Here is a 24515-nt window from a genome sequence, read left to right as displayed (position 1 = left end):
GGGTTTCACAGAATGGCAGAGGCTGGACAGGACCTCTGGAGGTCATAAGGTCAGAGCCCCCTGCTCAGGCAGGGCCACCTGGGCTGCCCAGAACCATTTCCAGATGGAAAAGGAGTACACAACCTCCCTGGGCAACCTGAGACAGTGCTTGTTTGTTCTCAAAGTAAAAACATTTTCTGATGTTCAGGGGGAACCTCCTGTGCAGCCACTGGTCCTGTCAATGCAGTAAGACAATGATCAATGCTGTAGGACAGAAGTCCCCTTAGCACAGCAGAGATTTCACTGAAAATTGAGCTATGATTTGCACGGAGTTTCATGCTCTAGAGCATGGTAGTCTCACTGCTTTGTTGCTACTTCAGTTTGTGTTTCAAACATTTCTTGGATTCTCAGTCATGCATCAAATCTCTGTTGATGTATTTCCAGTACTGTAAAGCAAAGTACAGAGGAGGAACTCTATTTTCATACAATGCCTGCTGCAGTGGATCTGTGGAATGTTGTGAGCAATGAGAAGAGCTATCACAGCAATTAATTCAGAAAAACTCTTCAGACTCTGCAAGGAGACATCAGGGAATGAAAGAAAGTAGGAAGATAATGTGTAACCTGGCTTTTGGAGAGGGCTGGCAGAGGTGCAGCACAAAGGTAAAGTGAAACCAGGCAGGGAGCAGATTTAGCAAAGAAAATTGCAAGTACAAGTTTTTAAACCCTAAGGAGCAAACTTTTAAGAACACAAGTCCAATACCTACCCAGGAAACACACAGGGAAAAGAAGAATGACAACTGCAGGCAAAGAGCTAATTGATATTAAGAGACATTACAATAAAAATGGGGGTTTATCCCACCTAAGAGAACAAATAGTTTGAAAGAGAACAAAGTAGACCATATACTCAATGACACTCCCAAGAAGCCCCCATTCTTGGTACTCTTATTTTTATCTTATTTTTATATAAGATAATTCTGTAGACAAAACTGAATTTGGACCTAATAACTGATTTTCTGTACAGAACTGCATGAAAAAAACCAAATCATTTAAGCTGAATTCACCAGTTTTAGTGAACATTTCAATAATTGCCTTGTGAGAAGTGTTTGTATTTGCAGGGGAAAGAGCTGTACAAAACAAGACTATTTTAGAGTTCATGAAAGTGACAATAAATGAACTGCATAAGAAGTTTCTTACTGATACTGAACACCCAGATATCATTCCTGAGGACAATGAACATGTCTAGAGGAACCACAACATCCTGGATGAGACTGACCACTTGTTTCTCATGCATTTTTGGTCACAACACCAGACAGTTTGGACTTTGTAAAATGCTTTTGAATGTATGCAGAAGGGATCATATCCATCCAAAAACCCCCAGAGGGAGGTTGTGTTTTTTTTTTTTTTTTACTTAGAGATGAATAAAAAAAAATCATTAGTTATTTGAAGCCAGAATATAAAGGATATGGAAAAAATGAGTTCAACTTACAGTGATCAGCACTGATTGCCCCATAGGAGCTGGTAGTTTTGCCCACAGGACACTTGATACAGAAGGAATGTCCCATCTGATACTGATAGTAGCCAAGAGGGCAGGGAATGCATTCCTCGTCCTGGAAATAACTGCCCGGAGGACAAACAACTGCAAAGAGAACAATCACCTCATTACTCGTTTGGAATTCAACCAGTTCTGGCATTTGCACACACATGTGTGGGTATATATGCGTGTGTGTGTATATATATATATATATTTATTTATTTATAGTGCTGATAGATTTCCCATAGGCTTCAAGCTCTTAATATATATATTTCTAAGTATAACAAAGCAAACACTCCTTAAGTGATCATTAAACTCATCAATGACAGGAATATAGGCTGTGATTTGTTTTCTCAGATCACCCTAAACCTGTTCTTGAATTAGTGCACATGAAGCTCTTTGGAAAGGCCAAGTCCAGGCCTGACTTCCATCTGTCAAATCCATTTGTAGTAAGATAATGCAGGTGGATAAGTTGTGAAAGAAAACAAAGGAACACAATCTAGAAAAAGATTAACTTCTAACACTACAAACAGAAACAGGAAGGCTGTGAGGAGCAGAAACTCCAAAACCATCATACAGAAATCCACCATATGGTAGCACTTTCATTCAGAATTCCTGCCACAGAAATTTTTGTTAAGCACTTCCAAACTAAACAGTAATGGCTGGATTAAAAGTCACTAGTTGTGCACATGACAACCCAAACACAAACAAAAATATGTTCTTAGTGATGTTCTTAGTTCGTGTATATAGAATTTTCAAAACAATCAGGAGCAATGCTTCCAGCTGACCTGTTGCATTTTACAAAGAAAATTCTTTGTCTTCTGGGATGTCATGGAATACTGTCTTTCCCTCCAGAGCATTCAAATTAACATTAAAGCAGAAGAGTCACAGACATATTTGCAGGACAATACCTCTGCTTGTTATTTCACAGCTGCTTTCCAGATGTAGATTTCCTTCAAAACACTATCAAATGTATATTTTGGGACTTTGACAAAGTGAAAAACTTTATTTCTGTTCTTGCCCTGCATCTTGACAGAAGTTTAAGCTTCCATGAGAGAGGAACAGTAATGCAATATTGGCCATTCTCACTACAACCCATATGATGAACTGCTGTTCTGGCCAAAACACCCAAATGTAAATTAATTTAACTCATGGGAGCACATAAATTATAATAGAATAAAAAGACAGCTAGTAGAAAAATTATCATATCTTCCTTCATCTGCTGTAAATAGTCCAGTGGAAAGGTCTGGTATAATACAACTGTGAGACTAAAATTTTCCTCCAAGTACGCATCAAGGCAATTACTCTGGGTAAAACACATATCTAAAATCAATTACAGAATGTAAAAAATCCTGGATCAGTCAGAATTCTCCTTTCAAAAGCACATTACTTAATACACAAGAGTGTCTGATACATTTTAAAGACAGTTTTCCAACACATGCAAAAAGCATAATACTCACTGTACAACAGCAGAAATTAAAGTGAAATGAGCAATCCATGCTTAAATTGAAGACAAAATGCAATGAATGAGGAGGCCAATTAAGCAATTAAGGTTTAAAATCAAACAAATTTAGCTTTTCAAAGCATTCTCCTGTTTTTGTAGTTTTAGTCACAATGTGAAAGAAACATCTGTGTCTCCTATCATATTTTAAGCAAGAAAAATTGCCTTTTGTTTCATACATTGGATTGACAAAAGGGCACAAAGAGTAGTAAAAACTGTTGGTGCAGAATCACGTTTTCTAGACTCTATAACTCTTGGAGGGACCCATCGCTTCAGCTACAGGCCACATTGACACAATCACATAGAGGTTTGGTTTGACCCTATGAGGGAGACAAACCACTATACTGTACTTCTTTCAAGCATTAACATTAATACATTTTAACAACAAAAGAAACTAGAGAACAGCTTTCAACCAAAATCTCAGAGCTAAATGTTACCACTGGGAACAAACTTTGTAACCCTAAACCAGGAAAAATTAAATTAAAATATAAAAAACAAAACAAAACAAAAACCCAAATTTAATCCCTTGCTCCTGCACATGAAATATGGAACATGCTCCCACTTCCAACCTGACTCTGGCTTCTGTATACCAGGGGAACAAGTTGCAAAATACAGGGTAAGGAGCAACCCACTGAAGTGATTCCACAGGGATACCACCCTTTGCAGAAGCCTCAGCTCTCACTACACTGGTCAAGCTCAAAAACTGTCACAACTCACCACTGCCCAACACTTGCATTGCTCGTTTTTCCCTCCAGGGGTACTGGAAAACTTTGGGATATCCAATTCTTGATCTAGATTATTAGAAATGAAGTCTTGAGCTGCCAGTCAGCTACAAATTTAGCCTGCCCTTTTGTTTGGGTTGTGTTATGCTCAATGCAACTCCGATAGAATTGTCAAGCATTTTAAAAAATAAAGAGAACTAGCATAAAAAGGTATAGTAAAACAAAGCTAATTTAAAAACAGGCTTCAAGTTTTCTCCTGAAATAAATGGGGGAGAAGGGTTATGTTCCCAAAGTCCTCCTTGGCAGTTTCCAACTCTCTTCATTTTGATTCATACCTTAGCAAAGAAAGTGCCCTTTTTTCCTATTAAAATTTAGAAAAAAATAAAACTGTTACCCCAAACTCTTTAAGAATTATATTAATAGATACCTGTGACATACCATAACTCAGTGTAAGACCGAGACTAAAAAAATGTCACATTAGAAAAAATTAACACATGATAAATGTTACCCATTTTACAGGCAGGAAAACACGAAACAAAGCTACAATAGATGCAAACCTAAATAAGCAGATGACTGTAAGGAAAGTATAAGAGTTGAAGATGCAGAAACATGTAAGTTTCATGTTTCTAAATGAAAATATTAAGCTTATTGAGAGCATCAGAAACCTGTCACTACTGAGCTGACCACACTTCCTGAAGGAAAAACAAATGACATTGACAGTGAAATAAAACCAAGCACATCAAAAAGATCAGGATCTGAAAACACAATTTGCATTTCAAGAACAAGTTGTAACTGGAAAGAGGACAGAATACAGAATCTCTGCCACCCTCACACAACTTTGGTTTCTGTAGTCACAGGTGATACTTCTTATTAATAATCCCTATTATTAGTAGAGAAACAGATCCAGACAGGATGAATGACCAGGACATATCCATACATATATGTGTGTACATATATATGTATGTATTAGAGGAACCAGAACCTGAATTCCTAAGTTCCCTGTTCAGAATAAAATATGCAGTCCGGCTACACAAACCAGTGTCCAGCAGCAGGTACACCACGACAGCTTAGAGTATGAAATCTCTGTCAAAAGCTGGAGCAGAAACCATCTTCTTTCCACATCTCCATGATGTCTGCTTTACTGAGTGACATTTTCCACAGCTACCTGGTTCAAATATTTATGAATTAACCCACAAGGCAGGTTAATTCGCTGCTTCCTAGGGGCCTTTATGCCTGGCAGGCAGCACTCGGCAGAAAGATCCAATTCTTTGTAAGTTCTGCTCTAAGTGACAGATTCTACTTAAAAAATAATGATGCCTTTAAATAATACAACACTGCACCTTTTTCAGTAGCTGGAGTTGTTATGGACTCTGGACTCAGGAGGAATTAATATTTTTTCTGCATGTATTTAAGTAACCCTGAAATGTTTCAGACTGTGGAGATGAACTGAACCTGCAGTCAATTTACCCTTAAAGGTCCAGGCTAGAAACCGCAGCAGTTCAAAAGTGGTTCGTCACTTGATTACCTTACCCAGGCATTAGGAAACTCTCTGAACTTAAAGAGGAACACCACACCAAGCAGGGACATAATTTTTTTCCACATATTCTGGTTTGCTTCACAATGATGAAGTGATGAATATCTGAAAATATTCCCAACGTTGGAAAACTTATCCAATACCTGCTTCTGTTATCTTATACCTACAAGTGGTACATCTCTCCTTCTTTCCCTCGATTTTTTTTCCCTAGATAAAAAAAGGCTAGATATAGTGAATACACTGCAAACTGGCATAAATGAGACATGGACTCATTAAGGACAACTGGGCCAACAACAATCAGGAACTGAAGGAAGGTTGGTGTTGATAGAAACAAGAGTGGGGCTGTTAAGGCAAAGGCACTTTGGCATCATGACCTGGTACCGAGGACAGGTTGGCACAGCCATGGGGAGCTGTGGAAAAGGAAGGTTTGGCAGCCCTAAGCAGGATGTGGGCAGAAAGGCAGCCTGTTCCAGGGAACCAGACTAAACAGAAGGAAAGAAGAAGGAAAGAGGGCAGAAGTGCAATTAGGTCTGGGTGTTAGCCAGCATCAAAAAAGCTTCCATCTGAGCTGGCTGGACTTGGCCCCAGAATTCACAATCTCAGGACTTCTGTCATTTCTGCATCTAGTTTTCTATTCCAGGAAATGTATCATTATCTGAATATCTGGCTACATTATCTTTGTGAAATCCTCTTATTAAGGATACTGTACATTACAGAATGACTTTCTATTGCCAGACAGATCTAAAATAGTCCACAAAACTGCTTACAAAACTTTCTTTACCATGTCAATGCCATGATGCCAATTTCCAAATTGTTGGTTCAACACAAGGACGGAACAGTAAGCAATGCACTAATTCCCATCTCTCCCATTCACAATGGTGCCTCACACCTTTCAAATACGAACCTTAAACAGAAGTTCACTGATGATTTTCTAATTTGTTTTATACTGATTCCTGACAACATCTAAGAATGGAAAGCTAAAAATAAGACATACCACATCCTTGTGAATAAGGGCCTGCTTTCCCAGGAGATGAAATTCTTCGAAACCCGCTTCTACATCTGAGCTGCACACGTGGAGACAGATCAAACTCTTCATCCCGGGGAAAATCAATGACAGAATCTGCTAGGAACTGCTTGGAATCCAAATGCAGCAGAAAACCACCATCCTTAATCTCTTTTATAAATGCTCCAATGAGATTTTCCCCAACAATTGCATTTTCTAAAGAGGGAAAAAAATACAACAAAATAGCATGAAAGACATTTCCAATACGGGAATGGAACATAGAAACTGATGAACTTGAAGTTAAAAACAGAGACAGATGCAGAAATACAAGGATGTTAACAAACAGCTGACCATAATGAATCTATACAGTGTCTATCAAATTACAGTCTTACTTTTCTCACTCTGTTTAAATACACCCAAAACCACTGAACACAGAAAGACCCAAATCTCTCTTAGAAGGTAACGGAAGTTGGAACATAATGGTAGATGATGGTGCTGTGAGTATACAGAGAGGAGATTCTCCTCTGTCTCTTCTGAAACCATACAATCATTCCCTCAAAAAGCTATTTTTGTACTACAGGGAATTTACAGTGTGGAGAGGGACAAAGAGATACTGTCCTCAAAGAGGAACACTTTCAAAAAAAAAGTTGGATATAAAACCAAACACAATTATACTTTGATTCACTTCCTGCAAACTGCTCAAATATTCACAGGGGCAAAAGAATATTAGATAAGATATAATTCAGACTAAATATAATTTAGATTAGATATAAGGAAGAAGTTTTTTACAGTGAGGGTGGTGAAACACTTGACCAAGTTCCCCAGAGAGGCAGTAGATGCCCCACCCCTGGAAATGTTCAAGGTCAAATTGGAAGAGACTCTGAGGAACCTGACTGAGTTGAAGATGTCCCTGCCCATGGCAGGGGTGTTGGACTAGATGACCTTTAAAGGTCCCTTCCAAGCCAAACCATTCTATCATTCTGCGTTTCGTGTTTTCCTGAGAATATGGAACAACTGGGTGGATGTGAACAATATCAGACTGTAGAGCCAGGCACTACAGGACCACTGCAGCTGCCATCTGTGTCCTGAAGGATTTTGAATTAAGTTCTGATCAAGCAAAAATTGCTGTAGGACACATATCTCCAAGCCCCAAAGTAAGAAGGAAGGACACATGAAGACAGAGCTATTTCTGTTTAGTGCTGGGAACACCATTCCAAAGCAGTAAAACTGGAGAAAAGGTCCCACAAGGCTGGGAGAGACCTTCAAGACAATCTAGTCCAACCACCATCCCAGCAGCACCATAATCACCCCTAAATTATAGGGGTGACAAGTGACACTTCCAGATGCCTCTTGAACACTTCCAGGAACGGTGACCCAACCACCTCCCTGGCCAGCTTATTCTAATGCCTAACCACTCTCTCAGTGAAAAAATTTCTAATTTCTAATCTGAACCTTCCCTGGGATAACTTGAGCCTATTTCATCTTGTCCTGTCACTTGAGACCTATGAGAAAAGATTGACCCCCACCTCCTCTCAGGCAGTTGTAGAGAGATCTCCCCTTTTCTCCAGGCTAAACATCCCCAGCTCCCTCAACTGCTCCTCATCAGACTTGAGCTCCAGACTGTTCCCCAGCTCCACTGCCCTTCTCTGGACATGCTCCAGCACCTCAATGCCCTTTTTGAAGTGAGGGGTCCAAAAATGAACACAGGATTTGAGGTTTGGCCTCACCAATGCCGAGTAGTGGGGACAATGACTGCCCTGGTCCTGCTGACCACATTACTCTTGATATAGGCCACAATTCTTGATATGCCCACAGAGGGCATTTGGATTTGAGATATATTTTTAATATCTTTTATTTTGAAGGAAAATACTGACTGCTTTTAAAGAAGTTCCTTACACCATCCCTAACTCTCGTGGAAACCACAGCAAAGATCTGCCAGTCAGTGGTCTCCACATAGTTGCTCTAGGACTTCAGATGTTAGGATCATTCTTTAGTGTCAAAGGTAATGCAACTAATAGAAAAAGAGGGAAAAGGAAAAAAGAAGAAAAAAAAAACTTGGAAGAAATTAGTTACATTTTTAACAGTGTGTGAATTGTGTTTCTCTGAGTACAATAGAAACACTTTTCCACCACGGAGGACTTGCCCAATGGAAATTAACATCTGGGACAGTTCAGCTCATGCCCGATAAAGTAATTTTCAATCCCAGTAAAGGCAGCTGGGAGAGGCAGTCCTATCTGAAAGAAACATTCAATTATAGCTTCTTTCCACTGTGCGGTCAAGCCTGAAAAGGGAAATAATCAACACCAAAAGCTCAATTATACCACACCAGTGTTATAAAGACAGAGAAGCAAAACATTTGAAAGCAAATTAGGTTTAATCCACAGAAATATCAGAGGAAGAAAACTTACCAATGTCATGTAAGTCAGGGAGGGAAGCGGTCGGGATGTTTTCCAGCTGAGACCTCCACGTGATGTTCACTCCCAGGCGATCCACGCTCAGGCATTCGACATAGACAGTGGAATCATCACAGACAGAAACTGAGCCAGTTTTTCCAAATGCATTTACCTCGAATTCAGAATTAAGTGAAACCACAGTTAGTCAACCTGAGCACTTTCTGGTTCTTGCCCTATTCATTTGCACTGTACTATGTTCAAAAGTAACACTGTCAAAAGGGGCTGTAAAAACAGAAGCAAGGAAATACAGTTTTAGCAAGTCATATACTCACTGTGAGAATAGCCAAAATATTGTCTTCCATTGAGACAAATTTTTAATAAATACTGAGCTCTGTCCAAACCGGCACAGGCTCATGTGACACGATTTTTATGACTGGAACTAAGCTGATCTGCTGATGTGGTATGAGACTAAACCTCTTTTTTTCCCACTCATCCATATGAGGGTGCTGCCAATCCTGACAGATTTCACGGCATATTCCATTTTTCCACCTCTCTCAAACAGGCAAAGGTCTATGCTGTGTTTCACTTTTTTTTTTTATTTTTAATACAAAACAAAATCCAACCAAAGAAAAAAAAAAAAAACAAAACAAACAAAATCCACCAACAATGGAGGATAAGGAATTTAAATTACCTGGAGGTGACATAAACCACGAGCCTTCAACTCATCTAAAATAAATATCTGGAATGCCTGGAGTAATCCAGAGTAGTCAGAACTACATGTCTTCTCAGGAGGCAGGAGTAGTTGAAAGTGTGTTTGAGCTTGGACTGTCTGAAATAATTGGACCTCTAAAAATGAAGTAGAAAGGGCATTTAGTAACCTCACTAATGAGGAACCTGACTTTCAGAATTACTTTTAGAAAAGACAACATCGATTTGAGGTTTGCATCAATATCATCTCCCCACTTTAAGGGGAAAGCAGTAGAGCTGTCAGTAGTAAATAATAAGCAGCAAGACACAAGCTTGATTGTAGTAGCCTGTTAACCCCCTGATTCTGTGATGCCATATTCCCCTTGTAGCCTGCCCTAGCCCTGGCCACTCCTTCAGTTTCTCCCTATTGGCTCCTGTACCCCAACCCCGCCCAGGGACCACCCCTGGGCCCCTGACAAAAGCACCCCGCACCCAGACCACGAGGTCTCTCTCTCTGCGGCCGGGGGTGCAGGACAAGGTGTGAATAAAGCCATCTTACCACCCTCATGAGAGACCCTTCTCTGCCTTCTTTACCACCACTGTGTTGTAACACTGCTGGCTGCCAGAGCCAGATCAAGGGGCTGTCCAAAATGGACTCTGGGATGCGATTAATGGCATGGCCCTAGGAAACCGCCACAGTGCTCACAGGGAGCAGCAGCCTGGTAGGCAGAGTCCAGCGGTTACAACACTTGATATATATATATGTTGAGCATTAGAGAAAAAGCCAAGTGATGCACTTAGGTAATAATGAAGAGATATTTTACACTGGAGCACTAACTCACAGGAGGATAAGGACTATCTGAATCATTACTGATGATTTTTCATAAGCCTTAGCAAATAGGAACTTCCAGAGAACTACATGAAAGCTGACATTATGCCAATACTTAGAAAAGAAACAGAAAGACAAGAATGATTGACCTGTCGATTTTCACTTTTCTTACATGCAATCATGAAAACACTTCTATTAAAAAAGGAATTAAGTGGTAAAGGCAATTAATACTTAAATAAATGGGCTTTTGGAAACCCAGCTTGTCAAACTAACTGGGAATAAGTTTCAGGAGAGAATAAATTTGCAGAATAATGGCGTTGCCATGGATGTCTACAAGACCATTCTGAACTTTTGATAGCAAACCTAAGTGATGCTAATCACACAAATTAATGACAAATCTGTGAGCTCATCAGTCACAAAATAAAAATCTATTTAATCAGTTTTTAGCAAGAAAAAAAAGATGCAAATATCTTATCTCCCATGGAGTAACTTTGATCCCAGGCTTCATGAAGAGTTTGTTATCTCAGGTTCAGCATAACAGTCGTATTGTCATTTCAGCTCCAAATGGAGCTGGCTCTTATCCCACCAGCCTGAACAAGCAGCAGAGCTCTCCCTCATTCAGCTCCTCTGCAGACCCTCACTGCATCACATAAGAGTGTCACTGCTGCAGCACAATTCCTCATCCCTCACCCCAAAAATGAGCATGGGAAAGCCTGGGCAATACTGGAAGCATTCCAAACAGAATGGTGGAAAGGACCAGAGGATACAGAAACCTGCTTCTTCCTGCAAGGCACAAAGCCCTCTCTCTGCTTAGTTTTTCAGAGTGTATTTAAAGAGCTGATTTAACCACAGTCTCTAGATGTATACATAAAGAACAGGAAATATGATTTTTGAGAGTGAGGGTAATTATCCATTGGAACAAATTACTAAGTGTTTTGGTGAATTTGCCATTATTGTGAAGTTTATTCAATTGCCTTCTGATGTGTTGGGAATTTTTTCTCTCTCTGTAAAACCATGCTCTATTCCAAACACGAATTATTGGGGGAAGTCCTTGGCTTACAGTAAACTTTATAGCAGACTGACACACACTCCCCTCTCTCCTTACAGAGTTACTCCACTGCCATCAGGCAAACATGGAAGTCATTTCATAACGTGCTACAAAAACCTAACAAGCACAATCACAGATAAAAGTTTCAGTCTGAAATTTAAAGTTTAAAAATATTTGCATTTGGAATAGAAGAGTTTAACCCATCCTGAAGATTGATTAATGTGTGTAACCTATTCTGGAAATGAAAAGTAGCTCCAAACTTGGCGGAAAGACCTGTATTTCTCAAAGTTCAGCACTGCTACAAATTGCCATTTTGATCAGAATGTATCTCTTTTTTAAAGTAATTGAAAAGGCCAATGTTAATATCCAATTACATGAGCTCTGAATGGACACCCAATTCTTCCAAGATTCAAAGTGCCATTTTTTTCTTGAAAGCAAAATGGTTTGAAGAATACCAGAAGTCAGCCAACAAATACAACAATAATCCTTAAGAACAGACTGCTGCAAAAAAACATGCAGAAGTAACGGTGACTTGATTATGCAAATAAATAGTCAAGCTCTGCCAAATTCAAACATCTGGCGCTCATCTGTTCTTCCAGGACTAAGTAGTTCCATCAGAATCACTTATGGTGCCAGCATCTTTTAACTAACAAGAAAAATCTGCATATAGATTGAATAGGTATTTATAGCTCTATTATTACAGGCAAGAGGGACAGTTTCTGGCACAGGGGCCAGCCAAGAGCCAGAAGTGAAGATGGCAGAAGACAGGATTCATCTCCGGCACCTCAGCTTAGCAACTCCCCTATAACTGTGGGTGTTATTCACGCAGTAGTTCTGTGATAAAAGCTGATTTTTGCACTGTTTACACTTCTCTGAGCCCTCCCCAAGCCCCAGCAGATCAGAACAGATCAGATCAGATCAGATCAGACATACTCTGGCAGGCCTGGAGCAGAGGGGCAGCCGAGACCCAGCGCCGCTGCCGCACATCACACTGGGATGAGGTGTTGGGAGTGGCACTGTAGAAGCCCTGGCGACACACGAGCTGGCACTGCTGGATGCTTGGAGCTTGCCCAGGGACATTTTCACAAAGCACAGCCCCATTGGCAACTGCTGAGGCACCAAATGGCAGAGCACACTGCGGACCTGCAGGCACAGGAGAAAGAGGATATGTGTTAGAGGTGTGCTATGATGACTTATAGGAAAAAGTCCATAAACCCCTCCTATCCACAGATTCAAACCCTGTGCTTTCCCAGTCATAAATTTTGATCTGGTTTGAGGTCAGCTTGGTTCAGATTACTGAAGCTGATGGAAAGACACATATTGACTGTGATGGGCAATGCATTGGTTCCAGAAAGGGACGTGCATGGTTTCTAGGAACAGATATATTTTGAACAGTCATGAATAAATTTAAGCAGGAAATGAGAAGGAGATTTCTAACCAACAGCAGAACAAACCTTTACAAAAGATTTCTAGTGGAAACAGGCAGGGCCTAAACCTCATCTCAATTCCCTTTAGACTGAAGTTTGAAAGGTTTGAGATCAGGAACTCATGACTGTGGTGTCTTCAGCAGCACAAAGATGTTTCTAGTGACCAGCAGGCCAATATACACATTAAATATATATATATATATATATATATATATATATATATATATGTATATAAACAATAGTGTAGAGCTTTGTAATTGGAGCAGTTTTCCCTAGCAACCCACTCTGCATGAGTACAGTCATTCAAACCCTGCTAGCCCACTAACAGACTATTACAGCAGGCTAATTAAAATGATAATTAATTTCTACTAACCAGTACAAACTAACTGCTTCACTCAATATTAGCCAAATCCCAACTCCATTACTAAGTATATCCAGTATAATACTTAAACACTTATGAGTTCCAGAGCCACAAAACATAGGAAGAAAAAACAGCTTCCTCACTTATAAATAAATATAAAGAAAAAGATGTTATCGTATCATATGATTCACTTGCTTGCTGTAACATTTTCCAAATTGCAATGCTCAGATCAGTCCCAAACTTCCTGATCACTGGAGAGAGGCAAACACTGATGATGGTTCAGGTCTGAGCACCCTCCCTCTACACTTTTGGTGGAGATACGAAGATTAATTCCAAAACCACACAGCCACTTCAGTTGAAGTATTAAAAACCTTGTATTAAACTTTCAATTAAAGTATTAAAACATTGTAGGATGAATCTGGGATCCAGTGTGTGCAGTACATCTTTGTTTTCCCACTCTGAGCATTTCAATGCCAACAAAAAAGGCTTTCATATCTTCCTCTCTGAATTGCCAAAAGCATTCTTTTGTTCAAGTCTCCTTTATACCAACTTTTTTGCAATAACTCAGTAAATGGGGCCACTATATTCCTTCTCTTCTCGTATTGACTCTTGTAGCCAGACTCTTTCTCAGTAAAGGTGGAAACCTGGCGTCCTTGCTTAACAAACTTCTAATAAATCTCCCAAGGTTTTAGGAACAAAAGACATCTCTGTAAAAGAAATAGTAATACTTATCCTGGCCATGAAATTACATTAATATATCTATACAGAGTATGTAAAAACTAGTCTGTGGTTTCTTAATTGCTCTAGCACATTTCTATACCCAGCGAGTCACATCCAGTCTCAGCTGAATGCTGCTACAATCTCTTACTGCGCATTCCAATGAGATTTGGTGTGTTATGTCAGGGAAATAACCAGCCCCCAAAACAGAAGTGATCAGTAGTTTCCTGGTGTGGTTCAGAGGTTTCAGTTCACCATCAGTAATTTGGTCATTTATCCCTCTAGAGATGCCATTTCATTTACTATTTTTGTCAAACCTTCACCATTTTGTCACTGTCCTGTTTCTTTGTCCTGTAGGAGTGAATCAGAATCCAGCTGAATATTGACACTTCTTTAATAGGTGTTTCCAAAGATTTCCACAAGGAAATTAACATCTCCAGGACCTTCTCTGAAAATCTGTCTCTCCTCTGTCTGTACTCAGAGTTATGGGAAGTGGGCATGAGGATGGGAGGGCTGCTAAGGTACTTAGCGTCATGTCTCCCGTGCATGTCAACTAGAAGTTGGATTCTACCTCCAATGGAAGTGATTAAACTAATGAAAACCTCCTGGCCACTCCATTCACTGGCCACTCTGAGTTATTAGTTTCTGTTTACAGCTATCTGTTCTCTTGCTGAAGGAGAAAATTACCATATTTTCCCACCACAGCAGCTTATTTTGCTGATAGACAAGATCTCCAAGGTAGCAGTGTAGTACTCCTTTTCCTGAACAATTATTAGTAATTCCAAAGACTAGAGGCATAAGGCTGGGTAGACTGAGGAGAAAACTAACTTTTGATTCTCTATTGTTACACAATAACTAAGTCGTTTGTCATGAAAAGTTCCATTGCTCTTTCAAAATCCAGGGTGACCACTAAAGATTACTTCAATATCTATGTAGAAAATAAACAAATAGCTTTCAGTAAAGCCAGGTTTCCACTACACTTTCAAAGCAGTTCTCCTTCTCAGCTCAGTATTATAAAAAAAGAAAGGTCATTAATCACTATTATTTGCTATTTTCTCTAGGAAAAGTACAGGATGGAAGCAGCACTGTACTTGTGGTCAGCTCTGCTTCTCTGAAGAGCTAAAAACCTGCCTTGGATGGCTACGTTCAGGTGACAACACCACGCTACTTTGGAGCTCATCTCCTCAGAGCTCCGTTGGCGTCTCCATACAACACCACAAGCATGGGGCAGATACAACCATGGGGTCTCCTTCTGGTTTCTCATAAAATCCCATCCTCAGAGCTCTCTATTGATACAAGAGAGTTCAAAGAAAATTATTTCCAAGTTGGCTGAGCAGTTACCTAGTTGATAAAAACCTTGCAGGCAGTTGGGTTGACACATTCAGATATTTTATAATAGAATTGTGAAATCATCAAGTTTGAAAAAGGCCTGCATGATTATTGAGTCCAGCTATTGACCCAGCACTGTCAGCTGCACCACTAAACCATGTCCCCAAATGTCACATCTATTTGGATGGTGAGCACAAGTCTGTGTTATTCTTTATATGGCAGAATCACAAAAGGAAACAGAAGCAAATTATGTGGTCTTGTTTCTCTAAATTTTTTTCAACCTTCTCCCCTAAAACAAACAAACAAATACCAACAAAAGAACTATGAAAACAGCAGTGTCCTGCAGACACCAGTTGAAGGTTTTCTTTTTACATTGTTATTTTCCACACTAATCGTTACATTTTGGAGCATAGCCTTGTAGAAAGTTTAATTAATTTTTCTTCAGTGATGGGAAAATGCATAAAGGCCATTGCAAATTAAATTTATCCAAATGTCTCCCATTTGGATATCTCACTGGAAACCATGAGTGAATTCCAGTGCTTCACAGCTCTGGTCATGCAGGAAATACTCTGTGAATATGCAATGTTTTGGCACATCCTTTTCACAATTCTAGTCACAAGCCAAGAGTCAGAATGGCAGAAGCATACATTTTTCAAATTTTATTTTAGTCAGCTGAATGGGTTTTAATCCTAGAGCCAGCTCAGACTGGAGCAGGTTCAAGTTTGCAGCAAGCTGTTCAGATTGGCTTTATAGCTGGGTTTCATAGCTCAGCTGGTTTGATTCAACCAATTTTATGAATAAGTAAAAGTCAAGGATCCATTCCCTTCTCCTTTTTCCCTGAAAAAGCACCTGAAGAAAACTGGTCATCATGACCAGGCAGGTCTGATATCTGCTACAACACAAAGATAAGCATGTTGCTTGAGCAAAAGTCTTTAAAGATCTAGAGAAATAAGATTAAATTCAACTAGGGAGTGGAAAAAATTAGGACCTGGGTTAAATTCCAGGCCTGGATTTGCTCACAAGTAAATGCCTGAAGCAGGAACTCACTTGCACATTCCGGTCTTTCTCCGCTTACTCGTGTCCCTGGCACCTCTTCTCCATTGTCAAAGACACACCAGCAGCTCTCCTGGTCCTGGCTGCACTGCACAGGGGAGAAACTCCCATTGTCCCCTTCACACTGGGGGATGTAGCCTCTGGCAGCTTCTCGTGAAACAGTTTTGGACTTCAGCATGTTACAGAAACTGGGACCTGTAAAGAGAGAAATTCTTTGCAAGATACAGAATAGAAGACAACAAATTGACCTAAAGACTTTACCAGCAGTGCCTCCAGCCTGTTTTGTTGGTAGGAAGAAAGACAAGTGACCACGAAAACATAAATAATTTGAGTCATTACAGAAACATGGAATTTTACTTCTACTAGAAAAACGCCACATTTTTTCTAAGATTAATGTGCAAGTGATACTGTTTTAGAAAAATTGTTGAAAAAATACTTCTTTTTTTTTTTTTTTACAAATGTGATAGTGTATAATTTAGGTGTTCATATTTAAAAGGCAAAAAAGAAATCAAGTTAATGTTTTTAGTAAAAATTTTTGATCAAGGTAATTTTAAATATAATTGTATGATCATTTACATTTTAAAATAGTTAAAATGGTGGTAAGAAATCAAAGATTAAAAAATGCATAGAAGCCTATTCATGAATTTGTCTAGACTGGTTTATTTCTGGTGTAATGAAAGTAAAGGGTAACTATCTTCAGATACCCTTTCTGTGTTGCTGTGCTTGTATGCACCCTATCACTGAGGAATCAAACTATGAGCCTCCCATGTTTCACAGGCAGCATTCTGGAAAGGAAAGCACCTATGCTGCAAAGCATGAGGCATCACAGGCAGGGGGCAAAGCATTACTCACACTCAGGATTGCCATCCAAGTCTTTGCTGCCACGCTGGAATATTTCTCCTGACACAGGATCTACACACCAAATATCTGTGTCAGATCTCTGCAGCACAGTGTATTCTCCTGTCTACAAAGAATTAAGGACATGTCATTGCAGAGCAAGGTACTTTAATGCAGACACACCTAAACCCACACCCCAAAGATTGGTTAAAATGTTTTGTTATATTTACATTTTTCCATTAATACAACATATTGAAAAGAAACACAAAATACAGTCTAACTAATTTAACAGACAGACTAGTCCCTGAGAGAATCAAGAATCATTTAGGTTGGAAAAGACCTCTAAGATCATTGAGTCCAACCATTAAGCACGGTGTAGACTAAAAGTTTATTGAGATGAAGTTCTGATAAAATCCTAGTTTGAAATGTGTTCAAAAAATGTGTAGATGTGGTGCTTAAAGATATGATTTAGTGGTGGACTCAGCAGTGTAGGGTAATAGCTGGACTTGGTCTTTGCAGGCTTTTCCAACCTAAATGATTACGTGATTCCATAGGATAATGATTCTATTACATGAAATGTCTGTTCCTTGCTTGTCTCTATCCTGCTCACTGCCACAATTTGAGAGCATACAGACCCTGTTTTTTGGGATATCTGCACCCAGCTCTCTCTCACACTGTCATTCTCTCACAGCTCAGGAAGAAAGAGCTCCCCAAATATCAGTCAATTAAGACATGCTGATTAAGCACAGCTCTGCAAGAGCACCAGGCAGAGCCAGCCTGTGGGAGGGAGGCGTGGGGAGGCACAGAGCTTCCTGTTCCCAGTCTCCATCTCAAAAATATTTAAATTCTGCCTTCTGCAGGGCAACACCACCTGTTATTTTTGTCTTACCCTTTTCTTTCAGGTTAATAAAAATGTACAAGGGGTGCTTACGGAGCATGGACTAAAAGTGCACATGACTTTGGCATGGTGTAAGCAAAACTGCTTCCTCCCCCAGTCATGTTAAATCACCTCAAGGCAGTTGGGGAAGAACAGATCAGCTGTAGAGGTGTCCAGCTTTGCACTGCTCTGTCTCCAGCTGGAAATTAAGGCATTGGTTCGGGATCGCTGACATGAAGTCTGGCCTGTCAGAGGGAAAACATTTTTAAAATAAAATCAAGCTTCAGAGCAAAGCAAGGGAAAGGGTTGCATCACCAGGTCCCTCACACATCTGTATTAGGCACTGCTACAGTTTCAGGCAGGGAATTCCTCATCGGTGTTTGATAAAACCACAGAATGGCTGAGGTTGGAAGGGACCTCTGGAGACACCTGGCTGGACAACTGGTCCAATCCCCCTGCTCAGGCAGGGCCACCAACAGTAGAGTATCCACTCTCAAATAATGAAAGCCAAAATAATGCACAATGAAATTAAATGAATTAGCAAAATAAGAATAAAATTCCTTCTCCTTTTTTTGCAATGGTTAAAAGCAAGCGTTACTTCATGCATATCATACTAGAATTTCCAATAAATATTAAAATTTGCAAGAACAGGTAAAGGCAAATATTTAGGAAGAGGACCCAACTGACATTTGGGAAGTTCTGCTGAGCGTGAGACCAAGGAATCCATGACATAACGTCCTCTCTCATCCACACACCAGCAATGACCTGGCCAGGGAAGAAAAGCAGCTTCATTTTAGATGTTGTACTTCAATGTGCTTTGTTGCATACCAGGAGGATTTTCATCCTCTGCAGCTCCATAGAACGGGGTCAGTAAATCTAAGCCACATTTAAGTCTGCTCTCTAGTAGAGATCTAGTAGATCTCAGCTGAGAGCAGTGGTGTGAATGGAAATGTAGCAGCTCTGGTGAGAATCCCCCACTGCAGCCCTATGACCTAGTCCCAGAAAAATGGCATCATCCACAAACTTGCTGAGGGTGCACTCCAACTCATCATCCTGGCCATGACTGAAGGCATTAAGCAATACCAGCACCAGGACCAACCCCCAATGAACACAACTAGCAGCAAGCAATGGAATATCTACTGATTTTTGAGCCCCAATGAGCTGCCACTTGACTCCAGTCAATTTACATACATCTTGTGGACCACATCACTTTCCTCCAGTCTGACTACTACCGGTCTTCTATCCTTTAATTAGAATTCTTCTTAGATTTTCTTTGTTCAGACAGCCCAGAGTGTCTTAGGAATTGCTCACCTGTGCTCTCATAGCACTGACTTGGCTCCCAGTTTCCCAGGCCATCACACTGAGGGATGTAAGGGAGAAATCCCACCTGTGCTGCTTCCCCAGCAGAACGTTTTGAAGTAAAGTGACTCTGCCAGTAGAAGTGTAGGACTATAAAAGAGAAGTAAAAGAAAGCTGCTAGTGTGCAATACAGGATATATTAGAAGCACATATTTGCAAAAACCTGAATGTTCCCCGTACTTCAGAAGATAAATTAATAAATGTTTAAAGTACATAAAGGCTGGTAAGTGCCCAGATTTTATATTTGCACTGTGTCATACATATGACACTACTGAAATCAGTTCTTGGAGTGGCAGGTTAATGACCCTGATTAATTACACCTGCTGACTTGCACCTGCTTCTCAGCAAAGTTGCATTTGACATCAAGTGCTCTTGCACAGATTCTGGGCATGACTCTATTTAATCAAGCTCTCCTCTCCTTTCCACCGACCTGACCATGCAGCCAGCTGGAGAGCAGAGTCACTGCCTGACAGCAGCTTTTGGGAGATCACTGCCTCCGTCCTGTCGGGTCCAGCAGAGCGCAGGAGGTCACTGTCCGTGAACTGGATCCCCTTCGCCAGCAAGAAGCTCTCTCCAAAGGCAAACCGGGAACCATTTGAGGCCAGAATGAGCTGCTCTGCCTCCTCCATAAATTTCATGGCTTCCTGCTTCACACCTTCACATATACCAGGACCTGCATTAAAAAGTATATATATGAAGAGTATATTAATGACTTTCATCTAAATCCAGTAAACAGTTGCATTTGAAAACTACCTGGTCTTTTAACTAGTATCATCTGGTCCCCTCTGTACTCAGTTTTGAATTGCATAATGAAGCAAACAAAGGACACTTGTCAGTGCCTAGCTGTTTAACAGCAAGTGTCTGAGAGTGCCAGGAGTCACACAAACATTCTCCATGTCCTCAGCCAAAGGCTTGACGATTTTAAGTCCTCATTGGTTACAAACAGAGTTAATACATCTCTACAGAACATTCCATCAGTTGCTGCCATGAAAAACTGTGGAAAATCAGAAGTGTGAGTCAGAAAGGAAAATGAAGGTATATCCCTTAGGTATGGAGTGGCAGCTGACACTTGGCCTGTCCTCTCCATACACCTACTGACCCAGAAAGTGAAGTTCAACACACCGAACCAGCTCCATGAAAGCTGCTCCTCCAAAATAACTCTGTTAATCTCCTTCATCTATTCCCCACTTGCCCACAGAACTGGAATCTCCAACAGTTTGCCACGCGTTGTCCTGTATCTTCCTCACAGCTGGAAAAATACTACCTGATGAGAACCATTTCAGTGATGGCATTGATAACATAGGTCATCTGCAGGAGTCACCCCAAAGAGGGCCCAGCACCTTTGGAGGAGGTGTCTAGACAGAGAGCTTACTGAACTCAGTGCTGGCCTCCCTCTCCTCCTAGTGACTTCTAGAGGATATCTGTTACTTTTGACCACATAGTAAAAAACAGTAAAGAAAATCCCTCTTGCTTCATTTTGTCATTCTTGAAAGTCATTTACATCACAGTGTAATCCTGCTTTTTCCAAACAACTCTTCACACTTGCTAATATCCTTTACCATCTGGCTAAGTATCTTCTGCAAAAGCGTTACATGTCCAAATTCCAAATTATAAAATCTACACAAACTTGATATGGAACTTTATTCCTCCTTATTCCCAAAGCTGAGGCACCACTTATTTACCAGAAATGAGTCATCCCTCTTCTGATGTCCAGTGACAATGGCAGTGCTGATGATCTTTCTGACAAGTTATTTTCTGCTACTTCACAGCAACTGAAAGGACTTCCCTCTCTTGTGGCATAAAATAACAGACCAGAAACACTACTACATACATGCCAGAAATTGTTACTTACATGCTGGAACCTGGTTCGCTCCTGCCTTTGTTCCCTCCAGCTCTCTTCCTTTGCTATCAACACACCAACAATCACGAAGTTCAAAGTGGCCTAATGGAGTACTGAAATCAGTATAGGGTCCTGGGTAGTAGCTCAGCTGCTCAGTCAGAAGCTGCCAGAACATATATGGGTCCAGTAAAATGTTCTCAGATGCATTGGTCACGTTTCCTTTCAGCACTTCGGGTGGGAGATCCGTGAAAGAGGAATACATGGCAAATGCAGGGAAGACATTCTGGTGCCCAGCCTCATACAAAGCTTTAACAAAAGCCGAAAAGCCTCCAGATGATGCCTCTTTATACCCAGCTATTGTGTTCAAGAGATCAGCAATGGGCAGGGGGTTGCCTTCATTGTTCTCTGCAATCCACTTTTCGTACCACTCAAAGGCTGTCTCGGGAGGGCCACTGCACTGCACCTGCCTCCAGCCACCCTCAGCATCACACTGAGGGAGCTGAATGCTGGACAGCTGAGGCACAGCACTTGGATCTGACAACAGGAGCTTCACAGCCTTGAGGAACTCCTGCCCAGCTGTTAGTTGGCAAGCGCTTGGGCCTGGGGAAAAGAAAAACATGCACATCTTGTGAATGCACTGAAGATATACAATGCCCCTACCCTCCAGTACAATAAACACCACTACCAAAACTTGGTCACTCATCCCAATAATAACAACAACATTCCTGGCCTGTTACTAAGAGGGCTTAGCAATATTAAGGTCACATGGTGAACCAGGGTAAGATTGTAGCTCTTACTGGGGGGGCAGGTGCCACTAAATGCCCTCCTGAATCTGTTCACACCAATCAGATATTTTCAGATACACTCAGCAATCTGGTTGTTACTCTTTATTCAACCAATCTCTGAAAAAGAAACCATCTGAATAGTGGAATAATACTGATTTTATTCCCCTTGGACCAAACCAGAATTTTAAGATTGTGTGTCCTCTCTTCCTACTCTCTACTGCTGCCGAATATAAAAATACCATCCCTCAAAACACTGGAGTGAGTTTGTTTGAAAGCCTTTTCTGCCTCCTCCATAGCCAAATTTCACATTGCCACCAAGCAGCTCTACAAACCCAGCCAACCATGGGAGCTCATCTTCTTTTGAGCTCCAGAGAATTCTGAACCTTTTTATTTTGGATTGCACTACAGATGGGTTGCTAGATATAAATCCTCTCTCAATTCAGATCATTACAACAAACTCCCCACTACTTCTGCAAACTTCTATTCAAAGGAGCTCCCTCACTATGCACCACTCTCAACTGCTGGACACTCTGCTATTTGTCCCAAAATGAGAAGCTGGCTCTCCTCTTGGTCCATTTTCCCTGTTGATGTGCCGTTTTCAGTTCACAGAAACTTGAAAGACAAATATTTACAGCCTATGTGCTTCCTTCTTCCTTCATATTCCATAAAGAAAAGGGCAAGGAGAGGCAGTTCATTGTCTATCAAACTGATGTCAGAAGTCATTTGCAATTCACTTTTTCAGCCTGACTTTGTGACCCTTATGAGAAACCTATCAGCCATTGAATCCCTCTCCTATGTCTGGAGTCCTGTGATATCTTACCAAGTTGAGGATGTATTCTTGAGCTAAAGAGACTAAATCAAGTTCATAGTTTAAGGCACTGAAAATCTTTAGTTCTTAGGAAAAGATGAGCCAGTGACCTTGCCCAGGTGACTTGGTCCTGTTAGTAAAAGGGCTTTTTCACTAGGCAGGGGTCACATTCAATTCCACAGATGTTCCAGGTCTCCTGGGCATCATGGATGTTACACACTCCAGCTGCACACTGAGGTAGAGACACACCAATGACACATTCATTAACCAGGCAAGACCTCAGGCTCCTCTGCTTTGAGTGTGCCCACCCTACACCCTGACCACCTTTAGGACCTGGGATATCAAGGCTGACACACACTGTATTTCCCACTATTCCTCTGCTGACTTGTTTTCCTGTTAGGAGACATTTGCATACATTATCCATTTATTTCCAGATGTAATCAGATATGGAGAAAGAATCATGGAATTCCCATACAAAAGAAAGTGTCTTTAAATTCCCAGTCCCTAAGACTTACATTGCATCGGCTTTCCAGCTTTCCCCCTTATTCCTGGAACAGTCTTGCCATTCAAATCGACACAGAAACAATTTGTCCCATAACACTGAAGTGGCAGAAAGTCTCCATCCTCAGTACAAGAGGGAATAAAGAGATCTGATCCTGCAGGCAGGCTTTGCTTCAGGTTTTTCAGGTTTCTCCTTTGCTTCTCACACTCGGTGGGACACCTTGGATGTTTGCCTTGACGTCTTGAGCCTGGAACCTCCTTACCCAAAGTGTCCAAACACCAGCACTCTCCTGCATAGCACTGAACTTCCTCATACCTCCCCTCCTTGGTACATGTTGGGACAAACAGGTCCCTTGTCTCCTCACCACAGTCTCTGGATCCCAGTGCTAATTTCACCACTTCACCTAAATCTTCAGCAATGCTTTTGGGGATGGAAATCACTTGTTGAAGAAAAGTAAAGAACTCTGGTAGCTCCAGGACAGAAGAAAGGAATTTCATCATATTCTGATTGTCCTGGAGAGTTACTGTGCGGCCAAAGCTGCCCACAAGAGGTTTACTCAAAATGGAACTCCTCTTTAATACTTCCAGAGAAAATGCCTCAGCTGATTCCAGAAGGCCTTGGCCATTAACCCTCTCTGACACAACCTCCTGTTGGAAAAACTGGCCAATGCTGTATTTCCCACTAGTGCCAAGTACCCCTGTGAAGTTAAACTGGATCAAATTCTTCAAGAACCTTCCTCCAAAGAGGTTTTCTTGGAAGCGCTTTGGATTGGCAGTGAATTGCAGTGCCACTTGAGCCAGTTCCCTTGATGGGAACATCCCTGCAATGGCTTCACTAAGGGTGGTTTCTAGCTCAGGAGTCTGGCTGGCAAACGGGCTTTGTGTAAGTGGGGATGACAATCCAGAGTCCAGATACAGCTCCTTGAAGGAGGGAGGGCAGGGTCTTGAGAAGCCATCAATTTTGTCTGACTGCTTATCTGGCGTGGAAAACAAATTCGACTGACTGAAGTACCCAGCAGGGCCATAAAGGAGCCTCGACAAGGCCCGTCGCCGCTCGGAGATGCACGACTGTTCTTCACCTACGGAAAGATTTAAAAAGAAAATAAAAGCAAATTTTGGAACCTCCAGAACCTGTAATTCTATTGTTCTCTTTCAAGCAGCTGGGGCAGAAACAACATTAAAGTATAGATTAACCTGCTTCCCAACTATGCACCATGCACACTGATAAGGAAATTTGAAATGTTAGTGCCTATGGTCTACAAATAAAATTTTCCAGTCAAGACCCAAAAATGAAAGGAAACATTCCTTCTCCATGGCCAAGTTCTCTGCTCTGTGGTCTTTTACTGGTTCTGTTGTTTCCCAATGTAAATCCTCGTCCCTGTTCCTTTGGCTGA

The 24515-nt window shown here is 41.0% G+C and overlaps 1 protein-coding gene across 1 annotated transcript in view; it reads right to left on the bottom strand.

The window, feature by feature from the left end:
- The window catches only part of TG (thyroglobulin), a 148057-nt gene that overhangs the window by 110850 nt on the left and 12692 nt on the right, over positions 1-24515 (bottom strand). The window contains exons 7-18 of the mRNA XM_017739044.1: positions 23136-24200; positions 21040-21627; positions 19618-19860; positions 19140-19277; positions 18516-18593; positions 17961-18073; positions 16967-17078; positions 16109-16309; positions 12161-12370; positions 9355-9509; positions 8679-8835; positions 6262-6486 (exon numbers count right to left, since the gene is read on the bottom strand). Coding sequence (XP_017594533.1) covers positions 6262-6486; positions 8679-8835; positions 9355-9509; positions 12161-12370; positions 16109-16309; positions 16967-17078; positions 17961-18073; positions 18516-18593; positions 19140-19277; positions 19618-19860; positions 21040-21627; positions 23136-24200 — 3285 coding nt within the window. The remainder of the gene's footprint in view (positions 1-6261; positions 6487-8678; positions 8836-9354; positions 9510-12160; positions 12371-16108; positions 16310-16966; positions 17079-17960; positions 18074-18515; positions 18594-19139; positions 19278-19617; positions 19861-21039; positions 21628-23135; positions 24201-24515) is intronic.

This window comes from Corvus brachyrhynchos, unplaced genomic scaffold (assembly GCF_000691975.1).
Source record: "Corvus brachyrhynchos isolate BGI_N302 unplaced genomic scaffold, ASM69197v1 scaffold187, whole genome shotgun sequence".
Taxonomy (NCBI): Eukaryota; Metazoa; Chordata; class Aves; order Passeriformes; family Corvidae; genus Corvus; species Corvus brachyrhynchos.
The sequence above is the reverse complement of the archived record's forward strand: the minus strand, read 5'-3'. Positions and strand labels throughout refer to the sequence as shown.